General features: G+C 42.9%; 1 protein-coding gene across 1 annotated transcript; it reads right to left on the minus strand.

Moving 5' to 3' along the window:
* Window positions 1-14,719: 14,719 nt before the first annotated feature.
* Window positions 14,720-16,729, minus strand: LOC109877856 (60S ribosomal protein L35). Its single transcript, XM_020470090.2, has 4 exons — window positions 16,617-16,729; window positions 16,001-16,137; window positions 15,345-15,426; window positions 14,720-14,909 (listed from the first exon to the last, which is right to left on the minus strand). Exons 1-4 carry the CDS (start codon window positions 16,617-16,619, stop codon window positions 14,760-14,762), a joined length of 372 nt encoding a protein of 123 aa, XP_020325679.1. The 5' UTR covers window positions 16,620-16,729; the 3' UTR covers window positions 14,720-14,759.
* Window positions 16,730-16,773: the final 44 nt, after the last annotated feature.

A 16,773-nucleotide genomic window follows, 5' to 3' on the forward strand; every position in this document is an offset into this window, starting at 1 on the left:
AGTTGAGGGAGCAATTGGCATGCTGACTGAAGGAACTTCCACCAAAACTGTTGCCAGATAATTTAATGTTAATTTCTGTACCATAAGCCGCCTCCAGTGGCGTTTTAGAGATTTTGGCAGTGCATCTAACCGGCCTCACAACAGCAGACCACGTGTAACCACGCCAACCCAGGTTCACCACATCCGGCTTCTTCACCTGCGGGATCATCTGAGAGCAGCCACCCGGACAGCTGGGGGTTTGCACAACCAAAGAACTTCTGCACAAACTGTGTGTTTATGTTTTAGTGCATTCAAATCTGTGTAGAAACTGTCACATTTGTTTTGTTGACACATTTCATGGTTTAGTAGAGGAGCGTTTATTTGTTTGTATTGGATTCTGTTGAGGTTGAACTAAGATCTTCTCACCGTCCAAAACAAATTCCACTGGGGTCATCACCACTAGCCTCCGGACTCCAGTCAAACAACATGGCCTCTTGTCTCCCATCCCATTATAAGTGACCTTAATATGGGAAACAAACAAGGCTAAAAACAAATCTGGTTTTGGACATTTTCAACAGAATTAAAGGTTATTTTCTCAGGCCACACACTGCAGTATTTAAACATGTCTTAAGTGCATCCGGAAATCATTTCAATACATCGCCTGGAAATGTCTGTCCTGTCTGAATGTGTGTGTGTGTGTGTGTGTGTGTGTGTGTGTGTGTGTGTGTGTGTGTGTGTGTGTGTGTGTGTGTGTGTGTGTGTGTGTGTGTGTGTGTGTGTGTGTGTGTGTGTGTGTGTGTGTGTGTGTGTGTGTGTGTGTTATTGTATTTAATCTAGCGTAGAAATTGTCACATTTATTTAATAATATTGTAATATACACTGAACAAAAACATAAACGCAACATGTAAAGTGTTGGTCCTCTGTTTCATGAGCTGAAAAAAATATCCCAGAAATGTTTCATACGCAAAAAAACTTATTTATCGCAAATGTTTTGTTCACAAATTTGTTTACATCCCTGTTAGTGAGCATTCCTGCTTTGCCAAGGTAATCCATCCACCTGACAGGTGTGGCATATCAAGAAGCTGATTAAACAGAATGATCATTAGACAGATGCACCTTGTGCTTTGGAAAATAAAAGGCCACTCTAAAATGTGCAGTTTTGTCACACAACACAATGCCACAGATGTCTCAAGTTTTTAGGGAGCATGCAATTGGCATGCTGACTGCAGGCATGTCCAAGAGAGCTGTTTCCAGAGAATTTACCATAAGCCACCTCCAACATCGTTTTAGAGAATTTGGCAGTACGTCCAAACGGCCTCACAACGTTGTGTGGGCGAGCGGTTTACTGATGTCAATGTTTTGAACAGAGTGCACCATAGTGGCAGTGGAGTTATGGTATGGGCAGGCATAAGCTACGGACAACGATAAGCTACAGAAAACAAACACAATTGCATTTTATCGATGACAATTGAAATGCACAGAGATACTGTGATGAGATCCTGCAGCCCATTGTCGTGCCATTCATCCGCCGCCATCACCTCATGTTTCAGAATGATATTGCACGGCCCCATGTCGCAAGGATCTGTACACAATTCCTGGAAGCTGCATCGCAGTGCTTGAGACATCACTACAGACCCGGATTTGATCCCGAGCTGCGTCACAACCGGCTGCGACTAGAAGACCCATGAGGCGGCACACAATTGGACCAGCGTCGTCCGGGTCAGAGGAGGGTTTGGCCGGCCGGGATGTCCTTGTCCCATCGTGCTCTAGCGACTCCTGTGGCGGGTCAGGCGTGTGAACACTGATACTGTAGGGTTGTGTTTTGGAGGACGCATGGCTCTCGACCTTCAACTCTCCCGAATCTGTACAGGAGTTGCAGCGATGGGACAAGACTGTAACTACCAACTGGATATCATAAAAATAATAAATATATTGCCTGGAAATAAAGTTTTTCACCTAAATCTATCTGGATGACATCCTGAACTGCAATTACCACACACAAAGCATTTTATAGCTCTCTTTACTGGGAATGTACACAGACCATGGTGTGTTGAAATGCCCACCTGCTGATAAAATCTTCTCCCATCATCTCTCAGTGGAGCGGTAAGACCTGGATCAGTCCTGGATGATGAGAACAGATACCACAATGCTTGAACAGCCCCTCACATTCCCACACAACCTTCCCTCAACACCTCCTCCCCTCCTCCTCCCTCTCCTCCCCCATCCAGAGCATGTGCCCCTCATCTCACATGTGCTCAGCCTGCTCCACATGAACCATGCTTTAACTCTCTCTCATCACCGCCTGGCCTTCTAGGATCCCATGGGCTGTGTGCTGTTAATACATTCTCCTAACCCAGAGAGACTTCGGTCTCTTTGGGTGTAATAGTAAACTGATGTGAACGACAGTACAGGTCTCTCCCAACTGAAGCGGTTAAGGTTGGCTCTAGGTGAAATGGAACACCTCATCAGTACAGATGGAGAGATGGATCAGATGTATTACAGTTCTGGCCCAGTAAATATCATGTGCAGTTCATCACTGTACCCCCTACAGTGAGGCCCCAACCATTTGACAGTATAAAAAGGCCCAACCCAGACACCCTAAGCTATCAGGATGACATCATGGGGAAGGCCAGGAAACCCCCATAGTGGGACTAGTGAGGGGGGCAAGACCTCTTTCTAAATGTTGTGGAGTTAATGGGCATACAGACAAGGACAGGCAGTGTCGGGGACATGAGCACACTACTCCTATGTCCAACGGTTCATTTCCACATTCAGACATCCCATCTCTTATTATAGCACAGTATAAGGTTTGGGGACCAGGGACTGGGTGACTCGAATGGGTAACTAGGGAAGAACTGGTACAAGGAGGCCAAAGACTGAGATGAGGTCATTGGGGATTTATTGGGATTCAGTGACATCTGTTTCTTTACTGACATTGTTGCTCGAATAAAGAACAGAACAGTAAGCCCAAGTATGAATAATAGAGAACTATTAAAGAATGGTTTCAAACGTTTAGTGTCCTAAGCAATCAAATATATAACTGGGTTCTGGGATATATCTAGAGCCCAAGTTTAGGTTCATATCAGGTAAACAAGCTTTATGGGACCCAAAAAGAAACATAGTTGGTTATAACTTCCAACATATTTTCTCCCCTGCACAGGAAAGTGTACAGTACATGCAATGGTTTATTTTTGCTCCGCAGAGAATTAATGACTTATTTTACTCTCAACTGAGAAACTGTTCATAGACTATTAACCAGGATGTCTGTGAATCATATCCACTTGTTAGTATGTTTATTTTTTGTTACTATGACAATATTGACACCTCATCCAACCACAAACAAACCACAAACAAATCCCACCTGCAACTTAGCTCATTGTGCCCTAGGCAACAGTAAAGTGGATTTAATCGTCAGCCCTGTAAATCCCTAGGTGTGGACAAAGACTCAGACAAACCCTTTAGAAAATGTGCTGACAATCAGAACACCACAGAAACATTTCCTCAAGGTCTTGGGCGAGCAGGCAAGAATGGTTTGGAAAACGTTGTTGTGGTGGAAATGCTGAAAGGCTCTGTGTTACAGAGATTTTTTCCCAATGCACTAAAACAAAATATCATTACTGAATCCATTCCAGAATTACAAGCCTTGTATATTCATTATAATATATTGAGATAGAAGTTAGGTTACGAGAGAGCAGTTCAAGGGATTTGGGGATGAATTGTTCCCAGGTTAAACTGTAGCTCTTGCATTAAGATATTCCCATCTAGTTAGATCGACACCAGACCTCTAATCAAAGTGACAATCCAGTTCCATCCACTGTGATCCTCTAATCAGGGCCTGCTCTGTAAACTCAACTCACAGCTGGTTATGATCATCCCAGAAACCTTAGCCAAACATTTACCCTTCAGGTATTAGGCCTGATTTACTGCCCAACTCACAGCTGGTTATGATCACCACAGAAACCTTAGCCAAACATTTACCCTTCAGGTATTAGGCCTGATTACTGCCCAACTCACAGCTGGTTATGATCACCACAGAAACCTTAGCCAAACATTTACCCTTCAGGTATTAGGCCTGATTACTGCCCAACTCACAGCTGGTTATGATCACCACAGAAACCTTAGCCAAACATTTACCCTTCAGGTATTAGGCCTGATTACTGCCCAACTCACAGCTGGTTATGATCACCACAGAAACCTTAGCCAAACATTTACCCTTCAGGTATTAGGCCTGATTACTGCCCAACTCACAGCTGGTTATGATCACCACAGAAACCTTAGCCAAACATTTACCCTTCAGGTATTAGGCCTGATTACTGCCCAACTCACAGCTGGTTATGATCACCACAGAAACCTTAGCCAAACATTTACCCTTCAGGTATTAGGCCTGATTACTGCCCACTGCCACTCTCACAAACACAAAATAAAGCCAGACATAGTAGACCACAATGTATACAGTACTGCTTCCAGTGACAGGATCATGTTGTATGATTATACGTATATGCATATACATGTGTAAATCTATGATATATAAGTGTTGGATTGTTTCTATTATGATATTGCATTGATATATGTTTTTAATACCTTTGCAAAGCAAAAAAGCAAAACATATTCACTTTTCTTTTTTGAATGCACTCATACATGTTCTCATTGTGTCAGGCATTTTAACAAAATATTTTGTGTTAAAATATAGAAAATTATATGTCCCTAATTTGCATAATATACTGGGTGTATTTGCATATATGAATGAATTAACACAAAGGGGTTGAACATGGCTGCAACCACCAAACACTTGCTCTGTCTACCCTACCTGCTCTGTCTACCCTACCTGCTCTGTCTACCCTACCTGCTCTGTCTACCCTACCTGCTCTGTCTACCCTACCTGCACTCACCTGTGCGGTCTAGACTGCCTCATTAGTTACTGTTGTTGTCACATTATGTTGCATATTTCAACAAGTGCCATTGCAGGATACCCTTGGATTAAAAATCATAATCATAATTTTTTGTCACACGCGCCGAATAAAGTGAAATGCTTACATACAAGCCCTTAACCAACAATGCAGTTTTAAGAAAAATAAGTGTTAATTAAGGAAGTATTTACTAAACTAAAGTATGAGAAAAATGTAAAGAGCAGCAATAAAATAACAGTAGCGAGGCTATGTACAGGGGGTACTGGTACAGAGTCAATGTGAGGGGGCACCGGTTAGTCGAGGTAATTGAGGTAAAATGTACATGTAGGTAGAGGTAAAGTGGAGGGGGGGCACACAATGCAAATAGTTCGGGTAGCCATTTGATTAACTGTTCAGGAGTCTTATGGCTTGGGGGGTAGAAGCTGTTAGGAAGCTAATCTTGGTGCTCCGGTATCACTTGCCGTACAGTAGCAGAGAGAACAGTCCATGACTAAGGTGGCAGGAGTCTGGCATTTTGTAGGGACTTCCTCTGACACCGCCTGGTATAGAGGTCCTGGATGGCAGGGAGCTTGGCCCCAGTGATGTACTGGGCCGTACGCACTATCCTCTGTAGTGCCTTGCGGTCGGAGGCCGAGCAGTTGCCATACTAGGTGGTGATGCAACCAGATGCTCTCAATGGTGCAGCTGTATAACTTTTTGAGGATCTGAGAACCCATGCAAAATCTTTTCATTCTCCTGAGAGGTAATAGGCATTGTCGTGCCTTCACAGCTGTTTTGGGGAGTTTGGACCATTCTAGTTTTGTTGTTGATGTGGACACCAAGGAACTTTAAGCTCTCAACCTGCTCCACTACAGCACATCAATGAGAATGGGGGGCGTCCTCGGTCCTCCTTTTCCTGTATTTATACATACTTGACACTGTTTGCGAGATCTGACATAATATCGCTATAATCCTACTCAGTGGCGATTTTAGCATGTCAATCTTGGTGGGGCAAAAAATAAAATACAATTGGGATGCATGCCAGCAAAGCCAATACACAACACAACACTAAACAATACATTAATTCCACCATAACGTTGACAAACGGTGCCCACAAACTGTTAGGGCCTCCATAAAGCTGTCCCAACAGCAGAGTCCTAACATCTTACCACTGCTACACCTGGCTATCAGCGGAGCCTTGTCTGGCAGCGAAACAGTTCATTCAGCGTCTGCCTTTACTGCCTTTAAAAAAAACATAGCTGACATGGCTTAAACAAATGTGGTTTCTAATGACAATTGAGATGTACAAACTATGGCGTAAGTCAGGGGTGGGCATCTCCAGTCCTCGGACGCCTGATTGGTGTCACACTTTTCCTCCACCCCTAGCAACATCTCCATAGATACACGGTGTCCGTGTTCAGTCTGTGTATGTATCGATAGTGTTCTGACGGACATGTTCAAACATCACTATACTCAAACATCTGCATTTCCTATGTGTTTGCAGGCATGTGTGTGTAATGCTCCAGAAAGGATGTTTCATCTTCTTTTGCAAATGTTGTGTCCTTGGTGATTCAGGTTTAAGGATTGTGCTGCATCTACTGTATCACGAGTCACAGCCAGCTGCACTCAAACTGTATGCATTTGATTTTAATACTGATTTTTTATGAAATGAGCCAAAGAGAAAAGTTTAATATACTTCAGAGACCAAAGTCTGTTTCTATCAACAAATAGGTGGAACTCTGCATGGTTACCAAGGCCAACATCCTAGTTACAAAGACCAACATCCTGTTTCCAGAGGGGATCTCTCAGAGCAATACCTACACATCCGCAGCCACAAAATCAGAACACTGCATTCCTTCTGATTCAGTACTCACACAGGGGTGGGGTGGAAATTAGTTTTGTGCATTAAAGTAATATCAAAACTCTGTTGGTGTTAGTTTCATTGTAAGAGACTGTTCTACCTCTGCCTGTGTTCTCTCAGCCCAGGACTAGCGATGCACTCTGCAGCAGAGGCCCAGCAGCAGCAGAGCTAGGGTGACTCCCAGGAACAAAGCCAGCGAAGCGGGAGGGAGAGGGATGCCAGATAGCAGTTCTCTGGGTAAACTGGAAAACAGCCTGTTACTACACATGCGGGAAGAGGAGGGCGCAAAGGTCCAGGCCATGGAGCTGAAGTCAGGTACAGGACTAGTAAACACCCTCGCCTTAGTGGAAAATATTGAATATATTCCAACAGTCAAATTTTTGCTGACATGCAAATCATATGATCTTCTTCTATCAGGGCAATGAATTACAGGATGTGCAACTCTTTCTAGCATAGACCTGCCATGCCTCCTCTCCTCTTACCTCTGCACCAAAGTAAACATTGTTATCAGCTTCAGAACTATATCTCCTAATTTTTCATCTCCTGTTTCTATTCCGCTTGCTTACACAGTCCCTTAATCCACAAAGAAAACATGGAAGGCACGCCAGCTTTTTTGCGTGTAACAAATCAAACAATCTGAAGCCCAATTACTACTGTTTAAGTGGCTAACCTGACCCAGACTGCAGCATCTGCAGCTAATGTATAATCATCACTGCCATAATGGGCGACTGAGGCTGCTGTTTACCCTCGGTGCTAACCACTCAAAATGCCCTTTGATCAGAGGGCTGTCTTGAGAGTCAACACTAGAGCTAGACACACAGGCTTCCATCTGCCTCACAAACACCCATAAACATAACCAAACAATGAACGCTTTCCCTTTCTGACTTCAGTCAAAACAGCTGTGGTTCAGTTGTGGTTTCCCTAACAAATAATCAACCCATTTTATTACACTCACATGAAGTTGTCTGTGTGTGTGTTAGTTGTGCGGTGGTGTGGGTTTTTGAGCTGCAGCTTTTGTTAATGACCTTCGAAATCTTCTATCGGTAATGGTCACACTGTCTTAACACTGCTTCAGATGTATAGTCATGCTCAATCTCTTATACACTGACCATGCTAATTTCAAGATGTTGTATTTGGGACATTAGCCAGAAGTGAATTTCATCAAACATCTGCAGCTGTAGTTTCATAGAGTAGCTGTTGACATTCCAAAACCACATCCCTCACATTCAGACAGATTGACTTTGAAACACATTTCTTGTAAGAATGTCCCAGAGTGCCCTGCAACGCCAAACATGACAACACTCATGGACAGCAGCAGGACACGTGGTGTGGAGAAGGCCTTTCTCAACATCATTCACACTGCATCTGCATCTGTACTATGAGGATGAAGTGCAGGAGATGGAGATAGGGATGGAGTTGGAGAATAAGGAGGATGTGAGGTATGGTTTCAGTTATGAATGTTATATGGGTGTTATTTCACACATGCACATTATACGTAAGCATCTGACCATCTGCATTGCTATTATGGGTTGTTCCTCAGATAATATATTTCTCGTCATAGCTGTGCTTTTGCCCTCCTTACAGAAATAACAGCCCTGAAATAGATCTCATTAGTGATGTCACTGAGTGGGTGGGGAGACAAAAAAGCTTTTGATAGAAACATGCAGGGAACACCACATGAACAAGTTTGCCCATAGGCCCTCAACAGGAATTCATGAGAATGTGTCATATCTCCCGTGGTATCATGTGTAGAAATACGAAAACTACTGATCAAATTATAGCAGAGGAACACATATCGTGAGAAGTTTTGCACTACATGTTAACTTAGTGAGGCCAAATTAAACATTTGTCATCCATTTACATTCTAATCATTATCTGTTTACCACAGGCCTAGAGTAAAAAACAACAGCCTACAAGACACAACAGACATCATCAGAATGCTGACCACCTCAAGAGTTAACTATGCAGAACCCTAATAACAACAACAGTCTACAACCAGATCATACTGAAACCGTCCAAATACAGGAGGCCCCTACATTAAAGCCCAGTCTACAGGGCCCCTCAGAGGACATCATCAGGCCACAGGTCCCTACAGAAGACATCAGCTGTATGGATCCCACTGACAACCCAGGATAAGATAATATACTGCAGAACAGCTGGCGTTGTGGTCCCAAAGCAGAGGGCACATGGACAAGACATGGAACAGGAACAGAAATGCATCCCTCTCCAAATAATGCCTGCAGCTGTTCATAAAGAGAGGGGCCCTACGTCTGTTAGGCAGCATGTGGTCAGACTCCCCAAAATAAAAACCACCAAGACCTTTTGTATGGTGCCTCTCTGGACCCCTGGAGATTATTATGTTCTGCAGAGCCATATTGGCAGATACTCAAATCCCTTGTCAATCCATATCTTAGGTTGGTATATCTTACCTGCAAGGGAGACCAAACAGATTCATTCCAACCATAAGAATTAGTCAGCTGAAAGGTTAGACCTTACATACAGAGGGAGCTGTGATTGCATAAAAACACAATCTCACATAACCTGACCAAAGGGAATGCCAGAGGCTAAAAAGATATTGTGATCTTACTTCCAGTTCAAGAAAAGGCAAATATTTGTATTCGTCTCTTTTTTGAGAGGAAGAGGGTGTAGGTTTCCTGATGAAAAAGCAAACATACATGTATGTAAACATACAGTGCATTCGGAAAGATATGACTTTTTCCAGACTTTGTTACATTACAGTCTTATTCTAAAATGGATCAAAATAAAAAACAATCCCTCATCAATACTTATCATCATCAATACTTATTTTCCACCATAATTTGCAAATAAAATTCATTAGAAATTCTACAATGTGATTTTCTGGATTTTTTCTTCTCATTTTGTCTGTCATAGTTGAAGTGTACCTATGATGAAAATTACAGGCCTCTCTCATCTTTTTAAGTGGGAGAACTTGCACAATTGCCCCACTGTATATAAGGTCCCACAGTTGACAGTGCATGTCAGAGCAAAAGTCAAGCCATGAGGTTGAAGGAATTGTCCGTAGAGCTTTGAGACAGGATTGTGTCGAAGCACAGATCTGGGGAAGGGTACCAAAACATTTCTGCAGCATTGAAGGTCCCCAAGAACACAGTGGCCTCCATCATTCTTAAATGGAAGAAGTTTGGAACCACCAAGACTCTTCCCAGAGCTGGCCCCCTGGCCAAACTGAAAAATCGTGTGAGAAGGGCTTTGGTCAGGGAGGTGACCAAGAACCAGATGGTCACTCTGACAGAGCTCCAGAGTCCCTCTGTGGAGACGGGAGAACATTCCAGAAGGACAATCATCTCTGCAGCACTCCACCAATCAGGCCTTTATGGTAAAGTGGCCAGACAGAAGCCACTCCTCAGTAAAAGGAACATGACAGCCCACTTTGAGTTTGCCAAAAGGCACCTAAAGGACTTTCAGACCATGAGAAACAAGATTCTCTGGTCTGATGAAACCAAGATTGAACTCTTTGACCTGAATTCCACGCGTCACATCTGTAGGAAACCTGGCACTATCCCTACGGTGAAGCATGGTGGTGGCAGCATTCCAACAGGACAACGACCCTAAGCACACAGCCAAGACAACGCTGGAGTGGCTTTGGGAAAAGTCTCGGAATGTCCTTGAGTAGCCCAGCCAGAGCCCGGACTTGAACCTGATCGAACATCTCTGGAGAGACCTGAAAATAGCTGTGCAGCGACGCTCCCCATCCAACCTGATAGAGCTTGAGAGGATCTGCAGAGAAGAATGGGAGAAACTCCCCAAATACAGGTGTGCCAAGCTTGTAGCGTCATACCCAAGAAGACGTATGTAAATGTGATATTTCAGATATTTATTATTTTACACTTGCAAAAACGACTAAAAAACATTTTTTGCTTTGTCATTACGGGGTATTGTGTGTAGATTAATGAGGGGGGGAAACTTTTTAATCAATTTTAGAATAATGCTGTAATGTAACAAAATGTGGAAAAAGGGGTCTGAAAACTTTTCGAATGCACTGTACATATATATTACACACTTAGCTCTGGGCTAACAGAGACCTGGCTCATCTTATCATATGAGATATCATGAAAGTATGCAAATAGATCACAAACAAAAGGGCACTGTGTCCATGTCATGACTGGGTTCTTAAATTGTCCAGATCCCTTCAGACATAATATAAACAACATTCAAATAATGGTGTAGCGAATACAGAACTGAAACAAGAGACACATGTATTCCATGGAAAACAGCAAATGGATGGGAATCACATAATATTTTGTTCAATCTCACTGTTTCTGTGTGCCATGGCCAGCAGCTGAGACTTTTCCCATCGCCGTATAAGCAGAGCAGTGGAAAATTCTGGCAAATCAAATTTCTTAAGCTACTGACTTAGTAATGCCTATTCCCGGAGCCCCTTATTTCAGCTTTCCTTATCCAAATGTCACACTGGCACAAATAACATTACTTACTACCTTACTTTGGTTGATACCTTACAGTGGTAGGCCCTATGGCCTAGTTACATCAAAGTATGTGTGGATACATTTTGCCCCCTTGTGGTGGACTATGTACATGCATCCTAGAGTAAATGTGGGATGCATGCCAGAAAAGCCACTACACAGCACAACACTAAACAATACATGAATGGCACTATAACGGTGACAAACGGTTCCCACAAACTGTTAGGGCCTACATAAAGCTGTCCCAACAGTAGAGTCCCAACACCTTTCCCCTGCTACACCTGGCTATCAGCGGAGCCGTGTTCGGCAGCGAAACAGTTCATTCAGCCTCATTTAATGCCTTTAAAAAAACATCGCTGATATGGCTGACTTGTAATAATTCTACGGCTGGCCATGCTTTCCACCTGGCTACCCCTACCCCGGTCAAGAGCCCTGCACCCCCCACAGCAACTCGCCCAAGCCTCCCCCATTTCTCCTTCTCCCAAATCCAGTGAGCTGATGTTCTGAAAGAGCTGCAAAATCTGGACCCTACAAATCAGCCAGGCTAGACAATCTGGACCCTTTCTTTCTAAAATGATTTGCCGAAATTGTTGCAACCCCTATTACTAGCCTGTTCAACCTCTCTTTCGTGTCGTCTGAGATTCCCAAAGATTGGAGAGCAGCTGCGGTCATCCCCCTCTTCAAAGGGGGGGACACTCTTGACCCAAACTGCTACAGGCCTACTGTATATGGATTTTGAGAACTATAGAAATATGTGTGTTTGTAAACTATAAACATCTAAATGATTGGTATGATATATAACCATACATAATGACTACTTGTTAATGCTAATTGATTTAACATAGTGTTAACCGCAATTGGTCACCATATAAAAGGTTGTGTGTGAAGGAAGAAATCAAAGAGCTCGTGGACAAGGGCCTCGTCAAAGAGGTGGGCATGGGCCCTGTCAAAGAGGTGGGCATGGGCCCCGTCAAAGAGGCGGGCATGGGCCCCGTCAAAGAGACGGGCATGGGCCCCGTCAAAGAGGTGGGCATGGGCCCCGTCAAAAAGGTGGACATCAGAGAGAGACAGGCAGACGGCAGGGAACTGTTGTCCGGGCCATCGTCGTTGACCATTTGGTAAACAGAGGACTTACCATGGCAGAGGCTGCCAGATTAGTTCACCCCAATCTGAAAAGATCACTGTCAATTCGATCATGAGAACATTTCACCAAGAAAACTGGTAAGTCTGCAGGATATGCGCTTTACACCTTTGCCAATGTGGCATCCATCAGCCTACCAACAATCACCTGCCTTTTGAAGAGGCACCAGATACCTATGAAACACATTTACCTAGTGCCTTTTGAGAGAAACAATGACCGGGTGAAGCATAGGCTCCTTCACAATATCATATTGGAACAATACTGTAAAAATAACTAACCAGAGGGTGGTGCTTGATGCTGCTGTGAACTATCACAAGTATATCTTTGTTGATGAAGCGGCCTTCAATATGGCCAAAACTCGACGCTGTGGGCAGAACCTCATCGGCCAACGGGCGACCGTCTAAGTGCCTGGGCAACGTGGGGAAACATCTCCATGTGCGCAGCTATCTCTGAAGATGGCGTGATAGGATATCGGCCATTACTTGGATCCTACAACGCTGCACACCTCATTGTGTTTCTCAATTAAATTGAGCAGGCCTGCCAAGGTGAAGGGGTGAAGGGGTCACCTATGTCATTATGTGGGACAATGTCAGGTTTCAGGCCCATCCCTGGTTCATGACACGAAACCCCCATACTCTCCTTTCTTCAACACTATTGAGACATTTTTTTCAGCATGGAGGTGGAAGGTGTACGATCACCATCCCCATGAGCGTTTCACCCTCCTTCTGGCCATGGATGATGCATGCGACGACGTCAATGCAGACCAATGTCAAGCTTGGATTTGCCATGCCAAAACATTTTCCCACAGTGCATGAACAATGAGGACATTCACTGTGATGTGGATGAGAATGTATGGCCAAATGCATTTAATTTCTTACATGTGATTACAGACAGTACACCAATGTTGCAATTATATCTGAAAAATACGATTTTTTTTGTATGAATGATTGTAGAGGATGTCTTCATTGATCACACCTTTGATTAAACATTGGAAAGATGTTATGGAAATGTTATGTGAATTTTGTTGGGTAATGTAAGTGCATTGCCTAATGTGAAAACTGTAATCTACTGTAATTTACTGTACTGTAGCATATTACCTTCAGCACTTCTAAGGACAATTTTAAACAAGTATCTTGCATTGCTTGCTATTGAATTAACTGGTTCAAACAACTCAATTGCAAAGATAGTGTAGTGCAGACTGGCTACATCAAATTTCAGCAACATCAGAGCTTGCAATGAACGTACATGGCCCATCCTCTCCCCAGCCATTATTCTGCACTTTGAGAGTTTAGGGAGTCTCGCAGTATCCATCAATTGAACCACTTTTGTAATAAAATTAGAAATATTTTACATTTCATAAATGGAAGAATTTAAAGATTTGAAGAAACATTTTTACCTCAGGTAAGGGCATCTTAAAAATGTGGAGGCCTTGCCACTAGCCTAATATGCCCTGTGTTAGCTAGCCCATCTCCCATTACAAACCAGTGCAATTAGGGTTAAGTACTGGTATGTTCCAAGTGAATTTGGCAATATGCTTAGAGATTTAAAATGTGTGGATCTGCAAACAAATGTTCTCCTGAACACATGAAATCAGTTGCGTGTTCCCAGAGCTGTCCAGATCCAGCTGTAATATCTGCTGTGTGGTCTTTATTGGACGACCGACAGGACACATTTCAAGAGACTTACCAAAGTCAAAATGGAAAACAGTGCACTATACAAGACAGGTGTGGGATGCATGTTGGCCTGTTTCCCCAACAACCTTCCTGGTCCCAAAAACAAAAAAAATTCTACCTACTTCAATATGAGTATTAGAAAGATATTGCTAATTAAAATACATAGATACATAAGACAGGAAGTATAGTACCATGCTTGTTCACATAGCCCTAGGATTCCTTTCATCATCACTTCGTACCTCAAGTACACAAACCAATATGCAGGGGCGCAACAGTCATTGAGGACACCCATTTTATAATTGGATTGTGAATCAAAACTAGGCAACGGCACACCTCCGAGTGGTTGGGTAGGCTGTTTGGAGTGTTCATCCAACCTGATTTTTTTTGTCCCCCACTTCTAAAACCAAAGTTGTGCCCTTGTCAATGAATACATGCCACAGGTCTTTGCAGTCCTATGAAATACAACATTCTTCAGATCAGTATTTTACCAAAGGCATTGCTGCTGTCCCAATTCCAACCAAAAACATTTTCTAGCACAACAGGATCCTCATCAGCATACATAAACATCCCTTATCAGTGCATATTAACATTGCAAAGCGGATATAAAATGTCTCACCAAATAATTACTCCAAATGTTTGCAATCAATATTCCACCTGCTCACTGAAGCAGATATATTACCACACTAATGATTCACATGCCTTTACAGAAGACAACATACTTCTCTTTTTAGTCAATTTATTTGTACAAGAGAAACAGCTTTAAGCCTTGACAGCAAATTTGCGAATGGAATACAGGCGGTCCTTCCTCTGCATCTTCTTGGTTCTGAGAGACTCCTCATGCTTGTTAAGTCTCCTGCGGATGGCACGGGTCTTCCTGGGTCTCAGATCCAGGGGCTTGTACTTTTTACCCTGAAATTACATTCACAATCAAATTAAAATAAAAACTACATGGTCATTTAATCCAATACTAAGATTCAGAACTGTTGCTGCTATTGCATTTTGTTAAATTATGGTCTTCAGCACTTAGATGGGCTGAATAGTCAGGGTTGGCACTCATCCTAGTTCTCAAATATTGAGGTTACATGGGTCACATTACAAACGAATCTGTAGAATGTTTAACATGTTGACAAGACACCATAACCCGCACCATGCGCAGTAGATCACCTGTTGGGTATTGATGAACAGTGGCTAGTCAACATGTAGAATCATTGGGAAATGAACAGAATACGACAGCCGATGTTCTGTGGTCAAATGCCTGCCCATTGCTTTTGACTGTTCATCAGCAGGTTCTGTTTTGCTTAACAGATTTGTTAAATACACGTGTATGGATGGCATTGCTCTTACCTTGTAGAATTTCCTCAGGTTCTCCTTCTGCGTCTGGTTGATGACAGTCAGAACGCGGGCGATGGACTTGCGGACGACACAGCTAGAGGAAACAGAACCAAAAATAAGGGTTAATTAAAATGCAAGGATAAGAAGCCTCAACTTAAAGGGTGTTTGAGATTTGAGCAAAAAGAGAAGCACATTTTATTTCCCTACTACACCTAAATACGTTGACTAATAAATACAAATTGAATACCAATTATTGGTATACAGTTAAACAAAACACTGCAAAATCGTGGAGATTTAAATTTCAAGCCTGAATATTGAATCTAATTACATTTGAACTTGCTCGACACGTTTGTCTATGTGCGTGGTACTTTAGTTGCTCAAAATTTGAGACAATATCCACACACGGGACGTGTCGTTCTTTTTATCCCCCAGTGTAAATGTGCGTGGAGTTGCCTACACAATTGAAGGCATGCCATGTTCAGTGACAAATCTCTACATACCAATTCAATAATATAACTTACCCATCGCCTTACTCAGATTACAACTGAGAAACCACTAATTTCTCCACCATGATGTAGCCATAGATTGTGTGACAGTGATAACTACAGCCCACTCAGAACCCAGGCCAAACTCTTAATTACCATTTATGCAGTCCAAATAATACTCACATCTTGGAGAGCTTGGAGGCAGCTCCACCAGTAACCTTGGCTACGCGGAGCTGGGACAGCTCTACCTTCAGGTCATCTAGCTGCTTGAGCAGCTCCTCCTTCTTCTTGCCCCGCAGATCTCTAGCCTTGATCTTGCCCTGTGAGATTGACAACGGGGATACATCTAAATATATTCATTAAGTTATCTTTGAAAATGTAAAGTTACGTAGCCAGCGAGCTACCCATTTTGAACGTGGGCTGAAAATGAATATAACTATTGTAACTGGCAACATACGTTAACTACATCGAAAGCATTGTTCTGAAATGTTTGAAAGTTCACCGACGTTACTAGTTATTTAGCGAACATCCATTTCATTTGCAAGTAGTATAACTAGACATGTTTGATAGCCGACGTTGCTAACTAGACATCCATGCATTTGCTAGTAGCGGTAGCTTTTAGCTTGCTCGCGTTCGGTTATTATGGTGGTAAGTGACAGATGAAGGACTTCTCTTGAGCAGTCAGAAACAAGTGGCAAGACAAGATATTTATGCTCATGGATGTTATCAACTGTGGTCGTTTTATGTGGACTAGACAGCGCAATTGAAATGAATTGAACGAAAGACGCGAGCCTCTCACCATGTTCCTCGTTGCTGCCACAGGAAAAGAAAGACCGACAACGTGTTAGCTCAGAAGCTATCTTCCGGTCCGAGGCGTTCCTTTTGTTGCGTATCGGTGAAAATGCCCACAGCGCCACTCAGTGGATTCAGGTGGGAATTATTGTTACTTACTTAAT

Source organism: Oncorhynchus kisutch, linkage group LG3 (assembly GCF_002021735.2).
Source record: "Oncorhynchus kisutch isolate 150728-3 linkage group LG3, Okis_V2, whole genome shotgun sequence".
Lineage (NCBI taxonomy): Eukaryota > Metazoa > Chordata > Actinopteri > Salmoniformes > Salmonidae > Oncorhynchus > Oncorhynchus kisutch.

Bases quoted from the DNA above. Each gene is read 5' to 3' on its own strand.
- LOC109877856 (XM_020470090.2), bottom strand. The intron at 15,427-16,000 runs GTGAGTATTATT...TGTTTCCTCTAG, and splicing joins GCCTCCAAGCTCTCCAAGAT to CTGTGTCGTCCGCAAGTCCA. The intron at 14,910-15,344 runs GTAAGAGCAATG...ATGTAATTTCAG, and splicing joins ACCTGAGGAAATTCTACAAG to GGTAAAAAGTACAAGCCCCT.